Source organism: Ostrinia nubilalis, chromosome 30, assembly GCF_963855985.1.
Source record: "Ostrinia nubilalis chromosome 30, ilOstNubi1.1, whole genome shotgun sequence".
NCBI classification, from domain to species: Eukaryota; Metazoa; Arthropoda; class Insecta; order Lepidoptera; family Crambidae; genus Ostrinia; species Ostrinia nubilalis.
The window spans coordinates 5,683,503-5,710,149 of NC_087117.1; the positions used below are offsets into that span (position 1 = coordinate 5,683,503).

The window sequence follows — 26,647 nt, forward strand, 5'->3', positions numbered from 1 at the left end:
GACAGGACCTTACTCTACAGTGGCGCCATCTTGATGAGTGCAAATGCGATAGTCCTCCTACCACTTTCGCGCTCACCAGTTGGCGCCACTGTCTTCGCGACTAGCAAGTGACAGGACCTTACTCTACAGTGGCGCCAACTGGTGAGCGCTAAAACGATAGCCCTCATTCCACCTCAGGTCATTCAGTCTCCACTGCAGGAACACGATCCGCTTTGCAATGGAGGGAAGTCGAACCTTAACTTCGAACTTCTATATTCTTCTGATTAATTTCGTTGCGGGTCCAATGACAGTTTAACTTTCCCCCGGGACAAACTTGACCTTCACTGGTTGGGTTATTGGCGGTCAAGCTGTAGATCCTGGCTACACAGGAGTTGCAGCGGTGGGAACGAGAGGAGGGAATAGTCCTCATGCAGGAGCACGACCGTCTCCAATTTATCAGAGGCAAATGGAGGAATTGGCCTACACTCCCCACGCTGGCCAGACGGGTTGGGGAGTCTATGTTACTCAGGGATAATGTATATTATATTCTCCACAAACATACAAAAATGCATCAAATTAGTATGAAGTATGACTATAGTTAGTATAGATACTATTGATCATTGAATAATTATTATTGTTTGGAATCAGTTGATTCAGGCCTTTAATATCTATAAAGGCAAACACGCTAAAAATGATTACGGCGATTATGAAAACTCAATGCTTTATTGGTAATCCTACCTATCCTACTAATATTATAAATGTGAAAGTTGGTTACTCTTTCATGCGAAAACTACATGCATTTGGTGTCCTAACACTTTTAATAGAAGTAAGATAGCTAGTTCCCCTGTGGTTAAGGATTCCGGGTGAAGGTGCTTCCACCTTCGGCCTTATCAACACTTTTTATCAAGTCAGATGCAGGCCGCTAAGCAAAAGCGCTGGACGCAGGCTGCTACCAACCGGGTAACATGGAAAGCATTGGGGGAGGCCTATGTTCAGCAGTGGACGTCCTATAGCTGAGATGAAGATGATGATTGATAATGAGATGCAGGCCAAAAGCCACTCGTAGTGTAAAAAAAAAGATACAGAGACCCAGAGAAAAGCAGGCTAGTTATTATCCCAGTTCTTGGAAGGAAGGCAGTCATTATCATCAGGTCATTCAGTCTCCACTGCAGGAGCACGACCCTCTCTAATATACCAGAGGCAAATGGAGGATTTGGCATACACTCCCCACGCTGGCCAGACGGGTTGGGAAGTCTTTCAGTGATAGCACAGAATAATAATAAGTACTACGTACAGAAGTTTCACTTCGCGAAGGTATTTAAAAAAATGTATGCTCAATGCCATTAACAATATGGTGTAATTTAGCCTGTCTCAAGAGTCAAGCACCATTTTGTTTACAAATGGCAATGCCAGATTTTGTATGGAAGGTGGCGTCTTTTTTTTTTCGCGCGGCCATCGACCAAACATTGTTTTTTGATTACAAAATAGTGTAATAAACCAAACTTACTATGGCATGTATACCTCTAAACTCAGTCTGAACTGAGTTACGAACATTAGAAGTTTGATGATTTTCATACTAGATTTGCTTTTTGCGCGCAAGTTTTGTAAGAAATTGCAACAAAACGCACGCGTAGCGTGAGTCAATGTTCGCTCGTATGTGAGGCCTTGTCGAATAGTATCCTGTAGGTGGGCCATCGTGCGTGTTTTGTTTTCGATGTAAACTCGCGGAGATGAACAGGCCTGGTGATAGGCCCAAATTCGAGCGAAATCGTGGGCAAAAACTAGCATCTTCATTACAAAATTACTAAAAGATTAATAGGTATTCCATCACTTTCTTATCGTATCTTGCCCGCATGATAACATTCAATGTGCAAGCGTAAGTAGTAGCTTAAGAGTTTACTTTTAATCTGAAGCACGTTTTTATACGCGTATAGTCGAGTGGTTGGTCCTGGGTTTGACTCTTGAAAGGGACAAATACAATGTCCCTGGAGGACATTGGAGGATGAGGGCGTGTGGCAGATATGTTCTTTAAAAGGTGTAGATGTTGCAGTCAAAACTCATAATCAGTCAAACCACTTTTGACTGTAAAAATCAGTCAAGTGGTTTTGGTCAATATCACTTTTGACTGATTTGTCCAGTCAAGTGGTTTTAACCAAGGGCGTTAGTCATCATCTTTTAGCTGCGTAAAATCAGTCTAAATTCATACAGTGTTATGATTCGTGAAAATTACTTGGAAATCATCAAAAATATGTAATAATACCATTTTAAAGTCTAATTTTGATATGATTTGTGCATACAACGTGATCACACCTACCTTAGATACCACAGTAATGTTGCTTTTTATTTGTTATCGTATTTTTAAAAATGTAGGTATTTGTCAGGCAAAATATAATAATCATAATCATAATATCTTTATTGCTTAGAAGTTTGGACTGATTGGTAAAATTTTAAATCAGACGAAAGCAGTCAAAAGTGGTTTTGACTAACGCGCTTGGTTAAAACTAGGGAATGCAGAATCGGTTCTGGTTTGAGGAACCGGGTTTTTCTGGTCTGGCGGTCATAAGAACCGGGAGCCCCGGTTTTTTCGGTTCCAAAAAAACAATATTTTGATTATGTTTTTTTATTGAAATAACACTTCTTTGAATAGACTAGGAATAATCAACAAACATGATTTACAATATTTTTCTATTTTTACTAAATTCTACTCCCAAAAATAAAAAAAAAGTAAAATAATTAGTTTTCAATTGAGGTACCACAATCGAGTCTTTTTCATCCAACTTATCGATATATTTGACTATTTATACAGGGTGTTTGGCGCATCGTGTGCCAAAATGATTTGGTGGATAGAATGGGTCATTTCCTATATTTTCAGCCCCCATAACACGTTCCATGCCAGGCGGCTACTTTTATATTAATTTTTTTAGTAATTTCACCAAAATACCCAAATCGCATCATTTAATTTCGATTTAAAAAAAAACTACTAGGCGTAGCCTCAAAGTAAATATTTTGTTTTGACGTGCATTGATGTAGGGTTGCATCAAATCTTAATTTACTGACAAATATCATCTAGTTTTTTTTAAATTCAGCTTTGAAGTTTTCCGAAAAGTTAAAAATGGACTGAACATTTAAGTTTACATGGCTATAAAAAAATAAATAAAAGAGATAGCGATCTTCGGATTTTATCAAAACTTCTCTAGTCTATCCCCATTTAAACGGTACACTAATCTTGTTTAAATAATAACAATAACTTCACAAATTCCTTAAATTAGTGCATTGACTCTACTCGGACTGATTTGCGAAATTTGTGTTTATAGCCCCTTTTGTGTGAATAGCACGTTATTAAACACCTAACAGGTAAAAATTATTTATCTTATGCAATGTAAAAACCTTTTCCCTTTCGTTTTTCAATGTGGATTTCTTGAAATTAAAGACGAAAATAATGATTTTGATCGTTTATTAATTATTACAAAGGATGATGGGCACAAATGTATGGAAAGTGGTACCCGCTCCAATAGCCATAACCAATATATATTTGAAAAGGCCTTTAGATGTAGGAAAATGTCTGCTATGGGGCCAGTTCTAATTCACGTTTTGAAAGCAGTAATTCCACTAAGTATTAGAATGAAAGTATAACACAATCATCCATGTATACGAGTATGTATTATGACTACAATCTATTAATATAACTAAAAGAAGCATTGAAAAGGAAAGGATTATACCTACGATGAACTACCCAAGCTATTAGCCCTTTATTCGCTTTCATCATCATCATCATGATCATTTTAGCCATAGGACGTCCAGTTGAACATAGGCCTCCCCCAATGATTTCCACAATGGCCGGTTGGTGGCGGCCTGCATCCAGCGCCTTCCCGCTACCTTTATGAGGTCGTCGGTCCATCTTGTGGATGGACTTATTGGGTCTTGTGGGTTTATTCGCTTTAGCAACCCATAATAAAACCCTTAAGAAGTAATAAAACTTTAACCCCTTTATTAATATACAAGTTACACCCTAGTTGAACTCTGGCTTAAATTGTCATTTGGTATGGAAATGTCATTTTAATCCAAGGTTCTTCCTAGGTGTAACTTTTTATTAATAAGGGGGTAGTACTTCTTTAAATAAAAATATTTATTTCACAATTATCCCCATCAATAATTATAGAGTTAAGAAAGGATGCTGGAGCAGTAAACCCTTCCTGCCTCGCATAACCCAAATACCATACGATGGACACGTATGATACTTCTTCTTCTTCTTCCTCGGTCCCTCACTGATGAGGATCGCGACCACAGATAGTGTTCCTCGACAGACTGCGGTCATAAGCTGTGTGGACCGCACGATGCAAACTCCCGCCCACCGTCTTCCTCACCGCGTCCGACCATCTCGTCGGTGCCCTGCCCCGAGCGCGTCCCTTTTCATACTGTATGATACTTAGGTTACACAAAAAGTATCTTTATCTTCGAACGCAACCAGATCTGAGGCTGGTGGCCATAGTAAATGTTGTTCGTCTTGGTAAGACCTTTCAAATGACACTACAAACATAACTATTGGAGCCGGGTACCATTCTGCAAAAAAGTATGTATATCTTCGTACACAACCAGATCTGAGGCTGGTGGTCATAGTAAAAGTTGTTCATCTTGGTAAGACCTTTCAAACGATACTAGACTCATATCTATTGGAGCCGGGTACCATTTTGCCCATTGTCCTTTTGTTCAAAATGTCCGCCTCGGCAACGTATACACTCACGACATCTTCTTCTAATTTCGACAGTTGTCGTATGCAGCCACATTTCTCTTTTTATCACTACAAAGGCGTTTTCTATTCGTTGTTGTAGTTCTTCTATTGTTTGAATCCGTTACGTACACCAGTTCTTTAGCTCGTCTCCAGACGTAAAAATCTAACGGAATTAGGTCTGGGGAACGTGCAGGCCACTGTAAAGGGCCATCTCTTCCAATCCACGAGTAGAAAACGCCTTTGTAGTAATAAAAAAAGAAATGTGGCTGCATACGACAACAGTCAAAATTAGAAGAAGATGTCGTGAGTGTATACCTACGTTGCCGAGACGGTCATTTTGAACAAAATTTGTAATAATTAATAAACGATCAAAATCATTATTTTCGTCTTTAATTTCAAGAAATCCACATTGAAAAACGAAAGGGAAAAGGTTTTTACATTGCATATGATAAGTAATTTTTACCTGTTAGGTGTTTAACGTGCTATTTACACATAAAGGGGCTATAAACACAAATTTCGCAAATCAGTCCGAGTAGAGTCAATGCACTAATTTAAGGAATTTGTGAAGTTATTGTTGTTATTTAAACAAGATTAGTGTACCGTTTAAATGGGGATAGACTAGAGAAGTTTTGATAAAATCCGAAGATCGCTATCTCTTTTATTTATTTTTTTATAGCCATGTAAACTTAAATGTTCAGTCCATTTTTAACTTTTCGGAAAACTTCAAAGCTGAATTTAAAAAAAAACTAGATGATATTTGTCAGTAAATTAAGATTTGATGCAACCCTACATCAATGCACGTCAAAACAAAATATTTACTTTGAGGCTACGCCTAGTAGTTTTTTTTTAAATCGAAATTAAATGATGCGATTTGGGTATTTTGGTGAAATTACTAAAAAAATTAATATAAAAGTAGCCGCCTGGCATGGAACGTGTTATGGGGGCTGAAAATATAGGAAATGACCCATTCTATCCACCAAATCATTTTGGCACACGATGCGCCAAACACCCTGTATATTGACTGTCAGATGCAAAGCAAATAAAGGAGAAGGAGTGTTGCCAACTCTCACACAAAAATATCATCATCATCATTTAATTTTAAACCATAGGATAGGACGTCCACTGCTGAACATAAACCTCCCCCAATGCTTTCCATGTTGATCGATTGGTAGCGGCCTGCGTCCAGCGCTTCCCTGCTACCTTTATGATGTCGTCGGTCCACCTTGTGGGTGGACGTTCCACGCTGCGTTTTCCGGTACACGGCCTCCATTCCAGGACCTTCCTGCCCCATCGGCCGTCAGTTCTGCGTCCGCGTCGGGCTATGTCCGCTGAATCCGCTGATATAGAAATGAGGAGATCCGTAAATGAACTAAAGTCGCTACTTTATTTCATTTACGGATCTCCTCATTTCTGATTCGATCTCGTAAAGAAACACCGAGCATAGCCCTCTCCATAGCACGCTGTGCAACTTTGAGCTTCTGTATAAGGCCTATAGTGAGAGGCCACGTTTCCGAGCCATAAATCATCACTGGTAACACACATTGGTACAACCAATGTGTGTTACCAGACTTTCGTCCTCAGGCACTGAGGTATTTTGGATGAAAAGATGTTGCGTAGTTTCCCGAACGCTGCCTAGCCGAGTTGGATTCGACGATTGACTCCCTTTTCGAAATTGGACCTACCTAGCTGGATCGTCAACAATCTCGAGGATTGAGCTCCCAACCGAAACTGGGTAGGGCGTAGAGGTGGGCGCCGATATACAATTGGCCGGCGGCGGCGCGCCGACTTTTTGACCTCGGCGGCGGTGGCGTCGGCGGCGTGACCTTGTTTGACCTTTGTTCATTAGGTTTTTTTTTAAATTATGCTTTTTTAGTATCTGTCGTCAAGACTAACCAGGTGATTTGCAGTTGGTTGGGGTTTGAGCCGCTAGAGCAGTGGTTTACCCTAGTAAATTAGCTCTCTTGATCATAGATACTTTGATATTTGGATAGCTGGTTTGGCTGAGATCAGGTTCTCGTGTATTTCCTAAAGGCGAGCGTACTAATGTGCCGATAAAAGTACCCTTAACATGTATTTTTGAGCTCTTTGGAGGCACATAGTTAATGTTGGATTAGCTGACTGTCGGTGAAATATTATATTCAGTTCTGTTTTATTTATATTTATGGTCTTTCCATGTCATCCTACGGTCTAGGATTTTAATGCAGGTTGATTGCAGCAATGTGTCGAGGTCTAGATTGGCCGAAGGATAAGTTTCACGTCTTAAATGATAATATGGTGAGATACTTCTTCGCTTCGGGGCTTAATTACATGCGCCACTTGGTCAGCCAAGCAGCTAACTTTGCAACAGTCTAGTCACTTTAAGATCACAGTTACATTTGAGGAAGGCCGCAGTTTTCTGGTGTCTGGGCTACTTTACTAGTAGATGTAGATAATAGAGTATCGGACCAAGTACAGAGTCCTGGGGTACTCCAGCTCTGCAGCTAAAAAGAGAAGATTTTGTCACCGAGTTTGATTTAAAACTGTCTGTCACTGAGATAAGAATCCATCAGCAGGTAGTAGAAGTGTGCTAGAAGGTACTTTTTAATTTCATAGAGTATTCTTTTATGATAAACCCAGCTGAAGCCGCAGCGAAAGCAGACGTACAGGATTCTTTCTTTTCCAAACATTGTACTGATTATGGTTGGTATGGTTTCTGCCAAAATTTATGGTCGGGTATACTATATTACATGGGTCATACTTAGGCAAGGGAATAAACGAGCAAGAATGATCGTTTTCCATAATTTTAACAATACAAATGTCAGATTAATTGAGCGATAGGAGAATTCGTTAGGCGACTTGCCAGCCTTATGGATCATTTCCAAAGTTAAGAGACTTGCGAGGTTCTCACTCAGTGTGGTCATTGTCAAGACCATGGACTTCATGGTGATCAGATCAAATGCAAGTGCTTTACGAGGGTCCATTTTGGCTATTTCTTTAGCCTAGCCATCTCTCTTAACGTTAGTTCTTTTGTTTCAGCCGAAAGACGTCCTGCGCCGCTCTCATCCAGGTACTTCCTGTGACCTTCCCCAAATCGTCGGTCCACCTAGTGGGAGGCCTGCCCACGCTACGTCTTCCAGCTCGTGGTCGCCACTCAAGAACTTTACTGCCCCAGTGGCCATCAGCTCTACGAGATATGTGCCCCGCCCACTGTCCACTTGATTTTAGCGATTCTGTGGGCTATGTCAGTCGTTTGTCCTCCTGCGTCTTTCGTCCTCAATTAGCGTAGTAGGAATCAATCTTCTTCTTTGAACTTGAGGAGGGTAAGCGGAAACATGGCGGTCAACTCCTCAGATAGTCAAGTACAAAGATGTCCTGAACCAGCATACGAAAAGATGGAAAATGGGCCCTCTCAAATCAGAATTGGAAGGTTTGGCAGCACAGCACCTAGAATGGCGGGAGATTGTGTTGTGTAGAAGCGAGACCGTGAATTCAAGGAGCAGCGCACAACTGAACTCGACGCAAAACGCGATGATTTAAATCCCGTCCATCTGCCGCCATTCACTATAATTATGTTGGCGGCGGGTAATTACTCTCAATGTGCGAGGAGTTTGCCGCGAAGATCGGCTATGTAAGCCATCTTCGGGTGCACCAGCGCCGCTAAGACAGCTAAGTCGAAGTGGTCACCATGACCGAAATCGGTCGGATGAATCATCATCATCAGTAGGAATCAAAAGGCAGGCATAACTGCAAGTCTCGGATCAAATCCAATACTTGATCTTATTTTTTTGATTAAATTGTGGATTGTTTGGATTATCCGTGTCAATGGGTTTAAATAAATCGGCTTGTCATGTAGTTAGCAAAGGTCTGAGATTTTTCTTGTCAGTTCGTTCGCACTCATGTGTTACCGGACCTAATAGGCGGAGAACACTTTGAGGGAGGTACTTTGTTGCCTTCCAGAGGTTGTGGTTCCCATTTGCATTCCGAGACATATTTGCCAATCTCTGTGTGAGTGATTCGCTTAAAGTATAGTCCAATAGTGTGGGTTGTCTGCCTGATTTTTTTTAACAGCAGAGGGACCGGCGCCTCTCGCGATCAATTTTATTTACTAGACCAAACAGCAACTTGAATAATGTACTTGATTTACCAAAATTATGCCAACCACATAATTTACATTAAGTCCGTCAGGCCGCGCTGATGGCCTCCAACTTAATCACCTTCTAAAACGAATCCTTTAAGGCATGGTCAGACACGCCAGGATTAACTCATTCCAAAACTCTCATAAAAGCCTATGACCGAAAATGCTCCAAGCAGATCATAGGACTGAGTAGGATCAAAACGCGCATCTTAGTTCGAGCTCTCATTGGACACAGCAGCTTAAACAAGCATTTGTCCACTATGGGACTGTCCGAATCAAGAACGTGCAGGATGTGCCAAGAGGCAGATGAAACGCCACTACACATTCTCACGGACTGCGGACCTTTGATGCGAAAGCGGAGCTTACACCTGGGCAAACACATCCTAAGCCCGCAAGATGTAAAACATATCGCCCCCAAAAAGATACTGCAATTCCTAATGGATGCAGGACTCAGAGGCGAACTGTAAGGAAAATAGCGGCGATCATAATAGATCGGTACTGGTCGCAGTGATACTAGCAGCGAAACACAAATTAGTACAGTATAAGAGAGGAATAAATTGCAAATAGTTGGTACAGTATCAGTATCGGCGCGCCGACTGCTGGTCGTCGGCGGCGGCGGCGTGGAAAAATTCGCGGCGGCGGCGGCGCGCCGGCGTGGCGCCCACCTCTAGTAGGGCGCAACATGGACATTGGACATAAGCTTTGTTTTGTCCATATTCATCCTCAGGCCTACCTGTTAGGAAACCCGATTAAGGTCTTTGAGCATTGTGCCAAGATCTTACAACGATTCTGCCATGACCACAATCAGTATCGTGGGCAAACCGAAGGTGAGTGATGTACTCGCCATTAATGTTTATGCCGAATCCTTTCCATTCAAGGAGTTTGAAAGCGTCTTTCAATGCAGTGGTGAACAGTTTAGGAGATATAACATCTCCCTGCCCTGCCTCACGCCTCACTGCAGTGGAATCGTCCTCGTACTCTGCTCCTGTACTCGGACCGACATGGTGGCGTTTTTGTACAAGCACTTCAGCACCTCGATATACCGATAGTCAATACGGCACTGCTGAAGAGACTGTAAGCACTGCCCAAGACCCGAACGAATCGAAGACCTTCTCATAGTCTACGAACGCCAAGCATAGTGGCAAGTTATACTCGTCAATCTTCTTTATAACCTGTCGCAGCGTAAGCGCAAACAAAAATATGCCAGTGATTTAAAAAAAGTGTAAGAAAAATGCTTAAAATATTTACATATCTCATAAAAAAAAAACAAAATACAAAACCAATAAGTAGGTAATCTTTATTAGTAGCTAATCTGATATCTTTAGGTTCTCTATACGTTCGCAATGTTCTTGTTACGACTCATGCCTAATACCTATAACAGATTTTTAGATAAATATGCAAAACCCGAAAGTACCGAAAGAACCGGGTTTTGAATTTTTAAAACCCGGTTCTTAAGCTGTCGAAAAAACCCGGGTTTTCCCGGTTCTTTCGGTTCCGGGATTACCCGGGTACAAACCCTAGTTAAAACCACTTTTGACTGCAAAAAACAGTCAAAAGTAGTTTTGACCGATTATGAGTTTTGACTGTAACATGTACCTTAAAGATCGGATTGACTTAGCGCCGCGTGCGCACTGCGCATCACCACGCATCACGGTCCAGGAAACTGTCAAAGGTCGGCCACACTGTGAGGTCATGCACACGCGTGTTTGCTATCATCGCACGGACATGTGCCTTATGTGTATAGCAGTAGAGGTCATCTGGTTTATGGATAATTTACTAGAGCTAGCTCACGATTTTATGTAAGGATGTCAATATTAGCAATAAAAACAAGCTTTAAAAGGGCTTTGGAATCCTACTATCCTACTAATATTATAAATGCGAAAGTTTGGATGTGTGGATGTTTGTTACTCTTTCACGCAAAAACTACTGAACGGATTTTAATGAAACTTTACAGTATTATTGTTCATAACCAAGAATAACATATAGGCTATAAATTACGACGATATGTGACAAACTAAATTTCACGCGGGTGAAGCCGCGGGCAAAAGCTAGTTTCAAAATAATTTCAGCTTGAAGTCGAATGCCACAAGTGGAAAGTAAAACCAGGACCTTTCGCTTAGTGGACTGCTTAGACCACTGAGCTATGGAGTCATTCTAAATTGTTTACAGACGAGTGTTAAACTAAATTCAACTCATCATCATCATCATTTCAGCCATAGGACGTTCACTGCTGAACATAGGCCTCCTCCAATGATTTCCACAATAGCCGATTGGTGACTAGCACCTTCCCACTACCTTTATGAGGTCGTCGGTTCACCTAAGATGTCCTACGCTGCGCTTTCCGGTACGCGGGTCTAGAACTTGACGGAATAGTAGATATTAATATGATATCATTAAATAACCTACTTGTAATTGAAATCAAAGTGAGCAAGCGAGCGAAAACGGGCAAAAGTTAGTATTCGATATTTTTCTCGATTATTCGAACAATGTACGTACACGCTGAAACCATAAATATAATTATTTTAATGCATCCGTAAAGTTTATTAGCATATAAAAATAAAATACGTGCATTCCGCTTTTAGAACTATAATAAATCTTAGAAAGGTATTTGTATTCCCCTAACTTATTGGATATTTTTAGTTTTTCTTTGTGGGTGTCGTAGGAGGCGGCTAAGGGAGAAATATGCGAGCGTCAGGCCTCCCCAACCCGTCTGGCCAGCGTGGGGAGTGTAGGACAAACCCATTTGCCTCTGGTCAATTAGAGGGTCGTGCTCGCAATGGAGACTGAATGACCTGATGATTATGAGGTGTAATAGAGTCAAGGAACCAAGTGAGAACTATTATAAATTGAAGGACAAAGCAGTTAATAACATTTTCCAATTCTAGAGTAGAACTGATGGCTGTTGGGGCAGAAAAGTTCTCGAGTGGCGACCACCGGAAGGCGTAGCGTAGGCAGGCAGGCCTGATTAGGTGGAACGACGACCGGGTGAAGGTAGCGGGAGGTACCTGGATGCGGGCAGCACATAGCCGGTAGTTGTGGAAATCCTAGAGAGACATTTATGCAGCATTTGAATGCTTTATGCTGACGATGATGATGGATTAACATCATCATAGCTCGCACTTATTACGTTTCATGTAAGCTATAGTCTGGTCCGCGAGCACGTAGAATTTTGTCCAATGACCCCAAGCTACCCATCCTTATCGCTCGCGCGTAATTATATTGCTGTCGCGACTGTGCGACGGGCGCCCGCAGTGAGTGTGCGAGCGCGACAGCAACATAATTACGCGCGAGCGATAAGGATGGGTAGCTTGGGGTCATTGGACAAAATTCTACGTGCTCACAGACCGGGCTTTATAAACTACTGATTGATAAAGAGGCCAACAAAGGTCAATGAGTTTCTTCCGCCACTTCTTCTCAGCACCAGCCCATATGTTGTCCCGAAGTGGTGGTAGAGCAAGCTATATTTGGGTTCGTGTATAAAGGGCCTATGTACTGCATAAACTATTTGAATTTGAGTCAACTCTAGATAGATTACATGGGTGTACCCAGGAGGCAGGGGAGGGCAGCTGCCCCCCTGGAAATCTGGCAGAAAATATTTAGTTAAATATATAGTTGTTTTAAAGGAGCTAAGTCAAATGATCTGACCAAGAAAATCTCTAACAAATCTTCCACAGTTATCTCGCAAGATTGAAAACAACAATCCTATCTTGAAATGTTATCACAACTGCAGCTGACCTTTACAATCTGTTTTCCTATTGAAAACCCATTTATAACTCGTTTAGAAATCATCGCTGTACTTAGTAGAAGTAGGTTTTTATATTGGAAGGTTTCTCCATTCGTTTTAATGTAGTTTTCCATTAGTTCTTTATTTTCTGAAAAGTGATTTAACGCAAAATAAATTCGTAACTAGCTGACCCGAACTCCTATGTTCTTTTGATTAATTTCGTTGCGGGTCCAATGACAGTTAACTTTCCCCCGGGACAAACTTGACCGTAGATCCTGGCTACACAGGAGTTGCAGCGGTGGGAACGAGAGGTGGGAATAGTCCCGAACTTCGTACCTCTTATGTACTCAAAAAGAATGTAAGATTCTAATGAAAGAATTTTTCAATTCGGTCCAATAGTTTCGGAGCCTATTCACGCTGAACATAGGCCTCCCCAATGATTTCCATCGGTTGGTAGCGACTTGCGTCCAGCGCCTTCCTGCTACCTTAATAATGTCGGTCCACCTTGTGGATGGACATCCCACGCTGCGTTTTCCAGTACACAGCCTCCACTCCAGAACCTTGATGCCCCATCGGCCGTCAGTTCTGCGTACTATGTGCCCTGCCCATTGCCGCTTCAGCTGGCTAATCCGTCGGGCTATGTCAGTGACTTTAGTTCGTTTACGGATCTCCTCATTTCTTTGGCTTTTCCTCTTATTTACAGGAAATACCATGAATAATTATGCGTAACGTAACAAGCAGAATGACCTCACACCTCTAAACTACATAGTTTCAAAGTTCATAGTCTAGTTACGATATCAACAAAATGTTTATTAGCAAATTACTACATAATTCATTTAATTAGAATACCCTTCACTCAAATTGATAAATGCTGTGTGAACTTTACACTGAGTGACACTTTAGGACTCAATAATAAACTTTGTACTTTGTATCTTCTTTGTATCAAAGGTTTTTTGATTTACATAAAAGTATTCATTAAATAACAGGTTATTCACACCGAACTGCTATAATCTGTCCTTCAACTGTAAACTTTCAATCTTTTTTCGATGAAAATATCCATAAAACCTTATCTTTAAAAGTACCTGGCTTTATGAAATAAAAACTAAATTAATTAAAGGTTTATTTTTCATAAATAAATAAAGCTGGTTCAGATACTTTTAAAGATATCACACTAATATTATAAAGGCGAAAGTTTGTGAGTGTTTAATGTTTGTTACTTCTTCACGTCTCTTAAACTAATAACTAAACTGGAACGATTTTAATAAAATTTGGTATGGAGTTAGCTTACACCCTGGATTCACACATAGGCTATGTTTTACCGCAGGTAACACCGCGGGGACAGCTACTATAGTATCAGATATTAGTATTTTTTTTTAATGCTAGACAAGGCAGGTATTTGACCGCAATTACAGAGCACATATCCAAGGAAGGCACATAGCTTGTAGGAACGATGGCCGTTGGGGCAGGAAAGTTCTCGAGTGGCGACCACGGGCTGGAAGACGTAGCATGGGCACTATGGGCAGGCCTCCTACTAGGTGGACCGACGATCTGGTAAAGGTCACGGGAAGAGCCTGGATGCGGGCAGCGCAAGACCGTTCATTGTGGAAAACCTTGGGGGAGGCCTTTGTCCAGCAGTGGACGTCATTTGGCTGTAACGAACGAACGATTCAAGGACAACAGATATTACTAATAGATTTATGAATGTTCTGTACTAATAGATAGCCTGATCCGTATAAAAACAAAATTATCAGATAATAGGCATTGATAACTAAATATTTGATAACTGTCATCAATATTGTTTTAATCAGTCATTTAAGGCCTTTAGACAAGGTTTTATAACGAGTTTAATTCCTTGCTGTTTACGTTTTTTACCGATCATGTAGTTTCTCGCATGTTTACTTACTTCACTTTAAAGTACAAAACAAAAGACCGTATTCACAAACGATACTTGCTTAAGTGAAGCAGCAATTCGAACGCACAGCGTTGAATAAATCTCTGCGATTGGTTCGTGTGTCTCCCTGTGCGTCCACGCGCACTGTGAGACCTCATAGTAATGTTTGTGAATACGGGCGAAAGTCGCATTCAGCTGTCTGTCCCTATGTATGCTTAGATCTTTAAAACTACGCAACGTATTTTGATACGGTTTTTTTAATAGATAGAGTGATTCAAGAGGAAGGTTTATGTACATTTAGCACCCGTGCGTAGCCGAGGCGGGTCGCTAGTAATATATGTATGTATTTTAGCAGCAACATAAAAAAGTGTGACAATGGTTAATTGAAACAAAAGACGATAACGTTTACACGTCGGTCGCTCCTCGAGTTACGATGACAAAAAAATAACGTCACAAGATTCTAAATTATTTCGTGTGCTACTAACCTACGAAAAATGTAAACAAAAATACGCATTGGACACTGCGAAATAACGTTAGGTGTGTTTCTTGTTTATAATTGCGCAGGTTAGATAATCAATATAATAAAGATCTGCGACGTTGTCTGAAACTGGATTATGTTTGTAGGTAAGAATCTAAACGAGGAAAATCGACCAAAAATGGTAAGGTACGCCGATAGGTTATGTTATCTCCAATTTTTAAGTTTCACACGTGAATCGTCATCAAAAGGGTGCTTTGTTGTACACAAAAGCAGCCGAATTAACACATGAGTCATACGATGTGAGAAGAATTCATTAAATTAAGTATCACAAATTGTAACCTTTTTAATACGAAACTGTACCTGCGAAACAGATTCGAACGGTGATATTGCATTTTAAACGAATAAATTAACTGGCAGAATGCGTTTTTCCTGTAGGCAGGTAAGTAAATAGGGGCTATTTATAAAAATAATATTATGATGTGTTTTTTTCGCACAATTTAAGGGCACAGGACTTACCTCGAAAAGTTTGAGAAGTATGTTCACGTACAGCCTCCGCACACCCAAAGACTTGCCGATGGACGCCAGGAATATTATGCACAAGATTAATAGAAGTATCGGCGTGTAAAGTATCGAGACCGCAACAGACACAAACGATGTGAGTAACGCCATTTTGACGACTGATTGATGAATGATGATGATTGAGATTGATTGAATTGTTGAGATATGAATGAACTACGTCATTCATTCGTACTGTCAAAATTTCAGTTGCCATGAAAAAAAATTGAGTTATATGCGAATCGATAAAATAAATTCAATCATTTCAAACAATCTTCAAATCAGTTGATTTATGTACAGAAAACAATGGGAAATTGTAGAAAAAGTAAAAAAAGCTTTCGTTTGTCAATTCCAAAACTGCTAAAGGTTTCCAAATATTTGTAATCTATTTGCCATATAATTTTAGTGTGGCAACACTGATATTATAACCTCGACCAAAAGGGAATCGTATTGGGATTTTGATAAATCCTTTTTGGATTATTTATTCCCGAAAAATAAACCAAAATGTCTGATCTACCTTACGGACCCCCAGTGCGTGTATCGCCCCTTATCCGAGTAAGTAATTTTGTTAATAATAAATTAACAAGTTCAACATTTTTCAAACATTATGTAACGCAGTGTTTTTGAACTGTTTTTCCATTTTCAAATGGAAAAATCTTTTTAAATTCACGTAATTTTATGGCTGCCGTCTAAATGTGTCAAAGTTTTTGAGGTATAGTGGCCAGGATGTGCTGTTAAGATGAGAAAAGAGTTTGTGATTTTTCGTAACCTCTGTGCTTCTAATTCATAGTCCAGTCTTTCATTTTTACAAGCTTTATATTGACTTCACTTGTTAGTATGTGTGGGACAAATCTTGCAACTGAAATTAAGACCAGTTCTCCTCAACCGATAGAGCTGCAATTTGGTATACTTATGTAAGTACGATGACAATACAATATTATGGTACCATTGAGCTGGTCTGATGATGGAGTCAGGAGGTGGCCATAATAATAATAATAATAATAATAAATTTATTTTCGTAACTTAGTCTAATAATATACAGATAATGGTAGGAACTTCCCTTTAGGCAAGACATTGCCTGTGTTGGGAAGAACCGCTCCTCTTCACAATTATTCACTTAACTAGTAAACTAAGTTAATGTAAATCCATATAATATGCGCTACATGCGCTACGTTTGATGCAACAGTTAATTTATTTATTTCCATTATAAGTACCACGCTCGTGTGTGTGTGTGTGTGTGTGTGTGTGTGTGTGTGTGTGTGTGTGTGTGTGTGTGTGTGTGTGCGTGCGTGTGTGGGTGTGCGTGTGCGTGTGTGTGTGTGTGAGTGTGTGTGTGTGTGTGTGTGTGTGTGTGTGTGTGAGTGTGTGTGTGTGTGTGTGTGATGTATAGCTAGACCTACTTATGTTATAAGTACTAAAGTTTGTATGTATGGGTGTTTGGATGTTAACATATAATAATTATGTTTGTTACTCTTCCACGCAAAATCCACTGAACGGATTTAGTATTACTAGTATTTTATAAATATTTCAGTATTATCAATTCGATCTCGTTGTAGGTCCTTGGTTTGATCCATTCGATAAGTACTTCCTTACAGTTGTGTATATTTAGTGGGTATATATTAAGACATTTGTTTAGCCTATTATAAATTGTAGCAGACTGCATGTGGTATTGCCGTCTAGCGAAGTCCGATTTTACGGCGGGAATTATGGCAACTTTATCCTTTCGCCTACCGGTCAGCAGACTGTCATCAAAGGGTAGGAGTTTGTGCATTTTAAGAACTATATTTGTTACGTAAAGTTTTCTAACCGATAGAAGGTCGGCCTCTACATAAAGATTATCAGTGGGGTATCTGTATGGTTTAAACAACATGACTTTTATAAGGGACCTTTGAGCCCGCTCCAGACTTAGGAAGATAGTTTTAGTGGCCGAACCCCATACTGATATGCAGTATACCAATACCGATTGGGCTAAGGCAATATATGTCTGGGTCAGTAATTCTTTGTTCGCGACATGACGCAGGTTTTTGAAAGTCCAGATTAGCCTTCTCACTCTTTTCACAGTCAGTTCTACATGTTGGTGCCAGGAAAGACGCTGATCGAGGAGGACTCCGAGGTATTTAACGTAAGAAACTTTATCTATTCCAGAACATGGGCAGTTAGTGACCGATGGATTGCCGCACTTGTGAATTTTTAAATTAAAATTTAGAGGAGGTTGGGATCTGATGTTTTTACTGAAACAAACATAGTGAGTCTTGGATGTGTTCAGAGTAAGAAGGCTTGCATCCAACCATGCTGCCACACTGGCCATCCCCAATTCCGCCAGTTTCCTCACTTCGGACCAAGATTTGCCGGAGAACAGAATTGCTGTGTCGTCTGCGTAAGAAAACACAGAACCCTTAGGAATGTTTCTCTGACAGAGGTTATTTAGATATATCAGGAAAAGGGTTGGTCCCAGAACGCTCCCTTGTGGGACTCCGTATGTTACAGTGGCTTCCCGACTAATGTGGTTGCCCATTCGAACTCGCTGTTGTCGGTTAGATAGGTAATCCTTAAACAGTTTAAGAGGCGTTCCTCTCACCCCCACCTCGTCCAGTCTGGTTAGCAGAATGGGTATCGAGACTGAGTCGAACGCCTTCTTTAGGTCAAGGAATACTACCAGACACCTGTCTCCAGAGTCCACTTTTTGTGTTATAAGAGTTGTAAGGGCCACTACGGCGTCTTCTGTTGATAACCCGCGTTGGAAGCCAAATTGGTTTTTTGCAATAATGTCATATTTCGATAAAAAATTGATTAGTCTCTTATTGATTAATTTTTCCAAAAGTTTAGACATTGATGATAGAACAGAGATCGGTCGGTAGTTACACGGATCACTTTTGTCGCCATCTTTGTAAATAGGTGTTATCAAGGCTTGCTTGAAAACGGTTGGGAAAATTCCTTGTGCGAAGCACAAGTTAGATAAGTGAGAAATAATTGGAGCAATTTCATTGTTAGCTATTTTTAGGAAGGCAGTTGGGATGTTATCCCATCCTGGGGAGCTGTTTAATTTCATAGACTTAATTACTTCGTGTACTTCGGCACAGTCAGTATCGTAAAAAACAAATGATGATACCTGTTTTTTGGTTGTGTTGTTGTGCACCGGGTGAGAGTCAGAAGTACCTGAGATTTTTTCTGCTAACTCTTTGCCAATGTTCGTAAAATAGGTGTTAGTTAAATCTACCGAGTCTTGAGGAGACGAGGTAGCGTGCAGTAGTTCGAGATTTTGGGCTTTAGGGGGCTTTCGTTGGGTTATTTCGTTTATGGTGTCCCAAAGCTTTTTCGGGTTTTTATGAGCTTTAAAAAGTTGGTCTCGGTCGTAATTCCTTTTTAGTTTCTTTAATAAGCAGTTACAGTAGTTACGGTACCTTTTGTATGTAATTTTCAAAATCTCGTTATGTGGGTCAAGTTTTAGGTTTTTTTGCATGTTGTTTCTGTTTCTGATGCAGCGTAGCATACCTTGGGTAATCCACGGTTTTAGAATTCTTTTATTCGCTGGGATATAAATGACAGTCGTATTCTCATTTAAGCTTTGTTGCAGTTTGTTTATCAATAGTTCGGTTATGATGTTAGGGTCATTATATTCGAGTAGGTCGGTTAGTCTGGTTGTTTTTAGATAGTCTAGTGCTCTGCTATAGTTAATTTTGGTTTTAGTTTTGCTATTTGTTGTTGACTTTTCTGGGCACGATATTTTTAGAAAAATCGCACTATGATCAGTGACAGTGGTATCCAGTACAGCAATAGTGGCATTTTTGTGTGTATGGTCGAGTTTTATCATAATATGGTCAAGGCAGCTTGAGCCTCTTGTCGGGATAGAGTGGCCTGGATAGAAACCCTGTGAGGCTAACATTTCTAGGTAAGTGTGTCTATTGCTGCGATCATAGGAGTGTTCGTCTTGCCTGTAGATGAGATTTATATTTATGTCTCCGGTTATGATGACATTTTTGGATCCTTTAATGAGTTCCAGATGAGAACATAAAGAATCAATAAATAGCTGAGCATTTCGATTAGATGGTGAACGATAGATACCAAGAATGGTCAGCTGAGGCATAGAAATCTGCAAGCATGATGCATGTCTTAGGTATACTTCCGATACGTTTGCTGCAAGTGTGGATTTAGTATAGACGACTACTCCGTCGGATTGATTTTGGTGTTTGCAAGTTTGATGAGAATTATAACCTATAATCTGTGGGATATTTTTGTCAGGGTTTAATTTACATTCGCTTAGGATTAGAATATCAATAGTGAGATCAAGAATACGGAGGTTTGCTTGAAAGTCGTTAAAGTTAGCGTAGATACTTCTGATATTTTGGGATATTAATGTTAGGTCAGTTTTTAGTACTGTGATAGTATTTTTGAGTTCTCCGATTTTACAATTAAAGTTTAAATACATATTAGAGTCATCTAATGCATTTATGTTTTTAAGAACGTTAATATTCATGTTTTGTTTTATAATTTTTATATTCGATAGCATTATGGGGCGATAAGAAGTAACTGCAACAATGTGAGTCTATGCTGTAAAAACAAAGGTTACAAGTATAGCATAACGGTAGCTGTGGTATTGTTTGTTGTGGTCTGTTTGAGTGTTGGGTGTAATGATGTGTACTTAGAGTAGGTTTAGATAGTATTTTTTGTATGTGCATGTAAATTGTGTAGGTTGATTTTGTGGTTTTGTAATGATAAAGATGTTGGTGGTTGTCATGTAGGAGATAGGATTTATTGTAGGTGAGTTGTATTAGTGTACGAGCAGTGGACAAAACAGTAAAACTTACTATAGATAAAAGTGAATACATCCAGTTGGTTATTATATTTAGTCATTTTGCCAGTAACAGGTTTTGTACCTGTTGTTCACTTCTCATCAGGATTACTGGCGTGTCTTCACTCCTTCTGATGTAAACTCGGCCATGGGACGTCCAGCAATATTTGTAATCTGTCGATTTTATCAGGTCTCGAGCGACAAAGTGAAGTCGGGCTGCCTTGGCGGTCAGTTGCTCAGAGACGTATATTGGAGTGTACTCATTTTTTGTGTGACCCAAGTGCCTGGCGCAGAGTTTCTCCTTGTGCCTAATGTTATATGTCTTCACTGACTTTAAAAAGTCCTTCTTTAGGATGGTAGACGATAGTTCTACTACAATTGGGCCATTGTTCTCCACTTTTTTATTTTTCAGCCTGTAGATATCTTTGATATCTGCTCCTGTAATGGTGTGGCCTACATTCTCCGATAATTTTACCACCATGTTCATCAGTTCCTGTTCATTTTCGTTAGCAACTTTCGGGACGTTCTTAATTTGTATGTTGGATTTTCTATTTTCTCTTTGCAGATCTTCAACCTTGTCTTCCAATATGGTTATATATTCTTTATCTTTCTTGGATTGAAGTTCGTATGCGTCTAGTTTCTTTTTTAGCATAGGAACATAGGAACTCCTAAACGAAACGGCGGAAACTTATCGAGTTTAGGTTCGTTGGATTCGTCTTCCCGAGCACTTTGGTGCTAAATGATGACCAGGGCCCAGATTGAGATAAAACTAAAAAGTGTAAAATAAAATTGTAATAAAAAAAACTTTTTTAAAAACAAGCTTTACTCTCAAATGCAGTTGTACTAAAACGAAAAAAATAATTTTATGCAATGTTCAAGTAATTTCGAAAGCTTGTAGCGCAAACAGAGAAAAGAAGAATAAATTCCATGCGCGATACAAGCTTTCAAAATTACTTGAACATTGCATAAAATGATTTTTTTCGTTTTAGTACAACTGCATTTGAGAATAAAGCTTGTTTTTAAAAAAGTTTTTTTTATTACAATTTTTATTTAGATCTTTAATAAAGTCAATACAAGTCCCTCAATTTGCCTGCAGTCTCCAAATATCTCATACCTAATTGATATTGTCAACAATTTCAGTTCGGCCGTTGGTCGTTCCTCACCGCAGGAGTCCTGTATGGTGCCTTCCACCAGAACAGACTGTCCAAGAAAGAGGCAGCGTTCCGTGAGGTAGAAGCCAAGGAGAAGGTTATCAGAGACGCAAAACTTAAACAGGAGAAGGCGATAGCAGCTGCTGGTAATATTTACTTACCATTTTTATTTTAACTGCCTCTGTGGTCTAGTGGTAAGACCACCTGCTTCAGACACAGAGGTCCCGGGTTCGATTCCCAGTGGGTTCAGATTTTTCTAAATCAAAAAATCAAAATCAAAATTTCTGTTCGGTTTGGTTGGTGGTAGGGCTTGTTCTAAATCCGTCTGGCTAGCTACCACCATCTTACCTAAGTCTGCCGCCATAACAACAATGTTAATAGCATTGTTGTGTTCCGGCAGTTAGAGGTAAGATAGCCAGTTCCTCCGTGGCTGAGGATTCCGGGTGAAGCTCGCTTTCACCTTCAGCCTGATCATCGCTTACCATCAGGTGTCATACAGGCCAAGAGCTTCCTCATTGTGTATAAAAAAAAATACTGATAGAAAGGGTTCCCTCCCATCACCCTCCTGGGGTAGCCTGTTGGGGGAAGATGGGAAATGCCCATAAAAAAGTTAAATTCTTTTTTTATAGTACTTTAGAGTTGCATTTTCATATTTAGTGTTACTTATGTGTTCAATGCGTATGTCACTTTTATTTTATTATTTATTTTTTATCCACAACGAGGAAGCTCTTGTATTTGTAAGACAATAATTTAATAACTGTATTAATTCCTAAACTTTAAAATACTGTAGGAAACTTAATTTCTTCCTGACACAGTAGAAGGGAACAATCTTTAGAGGGCTGAAATTAAATATGATGGTCTTATCATTTCCCTTGATAATAATAATACTTTTTGTTAATGATATCCTATGTTTTTGGTCCTCATAGCACTAGATCCTTACCTACTTTAATAGCACTAATGAAGACTTTATTTTAATAAAAATAAACAAGATCTAGTACCATTGTTAATTTAATAGAAAATACGATATTAATAGACGATCTTAAAAACTTAGTATAATTTAAATTACCGTAAATTACGATTTTTGGTCGCATTGTAATCGAAAAAGTAGTTTAATTGAATTGAAAAAATAGTTACGTCACTTGCTTGTAGTGCCATACAAAATCTATGGGAGTTTCGTTTCGACAGTTTTAAAAAGTACTATCGGCAACAGTGTTAACTGCCCATTGCCAGTCATGTCATCTCGTTCTACCGCAAAGAATCGCTATTTGATTAGAGCGAGAGCAAAAACGGAAATGGGTAGTTAACAGTGTGGCCGTGTGTACATCAATTAATTGGTGGTGTCAACACGTCTAATAACTAATTTTTTCTCTGTTTTCAGCTGAAATCAAAGCACTGGAAGAAATGGTAGCACCCAAGAAGTAAACTGGTCAACCAACACTAGTTTTAAGAGTATAGTGAAGCCGCCACATCCTACCCATCATTTCGAAAACAACTACACAAAATGTCGCGAATTCCAACGTCTTATTAATTTAATGTATTTAAAATATAGGTGATTGTACAAAAGTTTGGAACTTGTTTTAATTTTTCCCTAACCACATCATGACAATAATAAGTGTCGGTCGTTTGGTGTAGTGGTTCGGAACGGACTACTATGCCGAGAGGTCCCGGGTTCGATTCCCGGCCGGGCAGAAATTGAAATGATGAATTTTTATTTCTGTGATTGGTCTGGGTGTTACGTGTTACGGGTGGGGTTGGGTTACTAATGTATAATTTACAATAAAAATATTTAAGTACATTTAAATCCGTCGTCTAGTATAATACAAGGTTTGCTTAGTTTGGGACTAGAGGCGCAGCAGTGTAAAATGTCCAAGGATATTATTTAAGCGATTGGTATCTTAAAGCTCATTCGTTATTCGTACTAACATCTTTCATCTTCGAATCGGTACCAAAAATCCTGGGGGCACCACAGACCATTCTGGGGTGCCTTAGCCCCTCGCTATAATATGTATGGATTTATGAACAGCCCCAGGTGCCAACCCATGCTACGCCGCCACTGGGCGCAGGACTGGTCTTTGTGGAAATCCTTGGGGGAGTCATTAATTTGTCCAGCAGTGGACGTCATTCGGCTGAAACTATCGAAATAATAAATATTGATGTTAAACACCAGAGATCCACTAACGAACCTTTATCATCAAGGAAAATAGAAAAATGTACTTAACGTAATGCCTACGAATTTCAAATAGCAATATCACTTTAACTCGTCAAAATGTGTCAAATATAAACAGGGTTGATCTACTTATAAGCTAACAGTCCTAAATTAGGATTACTAATGTTTGGCCAAAAAACGTTTCCCAAATTATCACATCGCAAACAACGTTTCGCAAATTTTCATTTGGCAAAACAACTTATAGCAAACTTTTAATTCGCAAATGCCGTTTTTGGCATATTATTGTTTAGCAAATTATTGTTTGGCAAAGTATGTTTTGGCAAATGTTTCATTTGGCAAAAATATTTCACGATACACTATTTACAAAATAATTTGATTGGTGCATAGAATGGAGTACAAATTAACAAGTGGTTATTATTTTGTTTAGTGGGTAGTTAATATAAAATTTGTTCTATTTAACTTTTCATATTTCATTCTTTTTATCGAAATTTCCAAATGATTCATTAACAATAGAGGTGATTCTAGCGCTCGGCGGCCGCTGCCGCGGCACGCTTCGCTCGCCTTCGCGCGTTAAGGGTCACTGTTCTAACCTAACCTAACCTACTATTTTCTGCAATACCTACTTTCTGAAACCATACTATTTTCTGCAATCTCTTTGTTTTACATAACATTCTTGTGAAAACCATGATCATCTGCCTCTGCCTTATGGTTTGATTTGTGGGTAACGGTGGGTAAGTAGGTATGTGAAGTGTCAATTTGACCAAACAAATTATTTGGGATATAATATTTGGCAAAATAAAACATTTGCTTTATAAACATTTGCCAAGTAAAATTTGGCCAAATGATAATTTGTCCAAATGAATTAGTTGCGAAAAGTACAGTTGCTAAAAGTTCATTTGGGAAATGAAACTTTGACGATAAGTTGTTTGCGAATAGGGCATGAATATCGGAATCTCGGAATCTCGTAATATCGGAATCTCGGACTGCGAGATCCGATATTTCAATTCCGATATTGAGCGACCCAATATCGTAATATCGGAATCAGATAAAAGTTTTAATTGAGATTTTAAACAAAGCGTTTAAACTCGCCACAATCTGCCACAAAGCCCAGATTGGCAAAGACCAATGATTTTCTCATGTCTCTCACCATCACTTTTTGTTCCACTGCAAATATTTTAATATCTTTACTATTTATGGTTAATTTAACTTGTTCTAAATCAATTTTAGCATTTGCCATAGGTACTTGGTCAACAAAGAACGACATCTCAACTCTCTTTCAAACATTAATTTTACTGGACTATGGACCTCAGCTTGCTAATCCGTCGGACTATGTCAGCGACCTTAGTTAGTTTACGGAGCTCCTCATTTCTGATTAGATCTCGTAAACAAACACCAAGCTTATCTCTCTCCATAGCACGCTATGCCCTATATTCAAAGGCCACGTTTTCGAGCCGTATATCATCACTGGTAACACACACTAATTGAACACTTTCGTCTTCGTATTCGACGATTTACCTCTTTCTCGAAATTGCATCTAACTACCTAGCTGATCGTTTGTCCGAGATAGACATATGTACTTACTTGTCAACAATCTCGAGAATCGAGCTCCTAACCGAAACTGGGTAAGGAGCAACATGGACATTTGACATAAGCTTCGTTTTTTCCATATTCATCCGAAGGCCTACCTGTTGGGAAACTCGATTAAGGTCTTCGAGCATTGTGATAAGGTCTTCCAACGGTTCTGCCTTAGTACGCAAAACAGACGGACGATAAGGCAGCAAGGTTCTGAAGTGGAGGCCACGTACCGGAAAGCGCAGCGTAGGACTCATAACCACAAGGTGGACCGACGACCTCATAAAGGTAGCAGGAAGGCGCTGGATGCAGGCCGCCACCAACCGGCCATTGTGAAAATCATTATCGGAGCCTGTGTTCAGCAGTGGAAGTCCTATGGCTGACATGATGATGATGATGGCCCGTGGTTTTGTGAGTTGTACATCGATAATCAAAAAGGAACAAATTACAAGCATATTCAAGTTTTTTACCACTCTCTACAATTTTTGTAGCACGTGATTTGAATGACTCTAAAACTCGTTCCGCCAACATAAAACAGGGTAATATAATGAAGGAGTAAAAGTTTGTTTGATACCTGTGATTTTACAAAAACACTAATTGTTTGCTAGTCCATATTATAAGCTCATTATCAGTAACCATTCATTATCAGGTGATCCGTTTGCTCGTTTGCCTCTTGTCACATAAAAAACCAAATGAAATGGATACCCATAACGTAAAAATGGTTCTAAAACTTCAATTTTATGAAGTGCTGTTTTGTACCAAATTAAAGATTTTGATTACAATCATTATTTTATTGTAAACAATCCAGAATTCTTACGAATATAACCAAATATTAATTTTATAGCACATGAACTCAATTCCGATATTAATATCGGAATTCCGATATTGAGATCTAATATCGGAATTCAATATCGGAATTGAAAACCTTCCGATATTACATGCCCTATTTGCGAAGTGAAATTTGGCGAAAAATAATTTGGCCAAACGGAAGGATACCCCTAAATTATCTTATTTATATTATCGTGTGCTCTTCGTGTTAAATCTTTGTAATCTCTATTCCCAAGACTCCTCCAAAAGAACCGGAAATCACTGTAATGGATTTGTCAATGGGCCGAATAGGCCGCGGCCTAGGGGCGGCAGCGTCCTAGGGGCGGCAGATTTCAGATGACGCTTACTCGATTTCAGAAGATAAAAGTTAAATAAAGATCCAACCCCACCCTAGCCTACGGGCGGCAAAACTGTAAATCCGCCACTAAGTGACTACATTATACTCGTACCTACGCAGGAAAGATAGGTACCTACATTAGCTACTTACTGTCTCAAACTAATAAAGAAATTGATTGATAATACCTTGCTAACTTACTATGGTTTCAGCCAAATAACGTCCACTGCTGGACAACGGCCTCCCCCAAGGATTTCCATAATGACCGGTCCTACGCGCGAAGCTAATTAAACTTACTATAATAATTTATTTTGTATGCTCGTCTAACAATAAAAT

At 39.5% G+C, this 26,647-nt stretch overlaps 2 protein-coding genes across 4 annotated transcripts in view; one reads left to right on the top strand and one right to left on the bottom strand.

The window, feature by feature from the left end:
- LOC135086094 (glycerol-3-phosphate acyltransferase 3) overlaps positions 1-15,584 on the bottom strand; it is a 46,316-nt gene extending 30,732 nt beyond the window's left edge. For all 3 annotated transcript variants that reach the window (XM_063980862.1, XM_063980861.1, XM_063980860.1), the window contains exon 1: positions 15,432-15,584. In XM_063980862.1, the coding sequence (XP_063836932.1) occupies positions 15,432-15,584 (153 nt within the window). The remainder of the gene's footprint in view (positions 1-15,431) is intronic.
- Positions 15,585-15,876: 292 nt separating this feature from the next.
- On the top strand, positions 15,877-22,976 carry LOC135086100 (ATP synthase subunit e, mitochondrial). Its single transcript, XM_063980872.1, has 3 exons — positions 15,877-16,025; positions 21,400-21,556; positions 22,789-22,976. The coding sequence occupies exons 1-3, from the start codon at positions 15,975-15,977 to the stop codon at positions 22,830-22,832; spliced, it is 252 nt and encodes an 83-aa protein (XP_063836942.1). The 5' UTR covers positions 15,877-15,974; the 3' UTR covers positions 22,833-22,976.
- Positions 22,977-26,647: the final 3,671 nt, after the last annotated feature.

What these genes read in the sequence shown, in the direction of transcription:
- LOC135086100 (XM_063980872.1), top strand. Translation starts at nt 15,975, where the DNA reads ATGTCTGATCTACCTTACGGACCCCCAGTGCGTGTATCGCCCCTTATC. An exon ending in GTGTATCGCCCCTTATCCGA is followed by an intron (nt 16,026 to 21,399) that starts GTAAGTAATTTT and finishes CAACAATTTCAG; the next exon opens with TTCGGCCGTTGGTCGTTCCT. An exon ending in GAAGGCGATAGCAGCTGCTG is followed by an intron (nt 21,557 to 22,788) that starts GTAATATTTACT and finishes CTCTGTTTTCAG; the next exon opens with CTGAAATCAAAGCACTGGAA.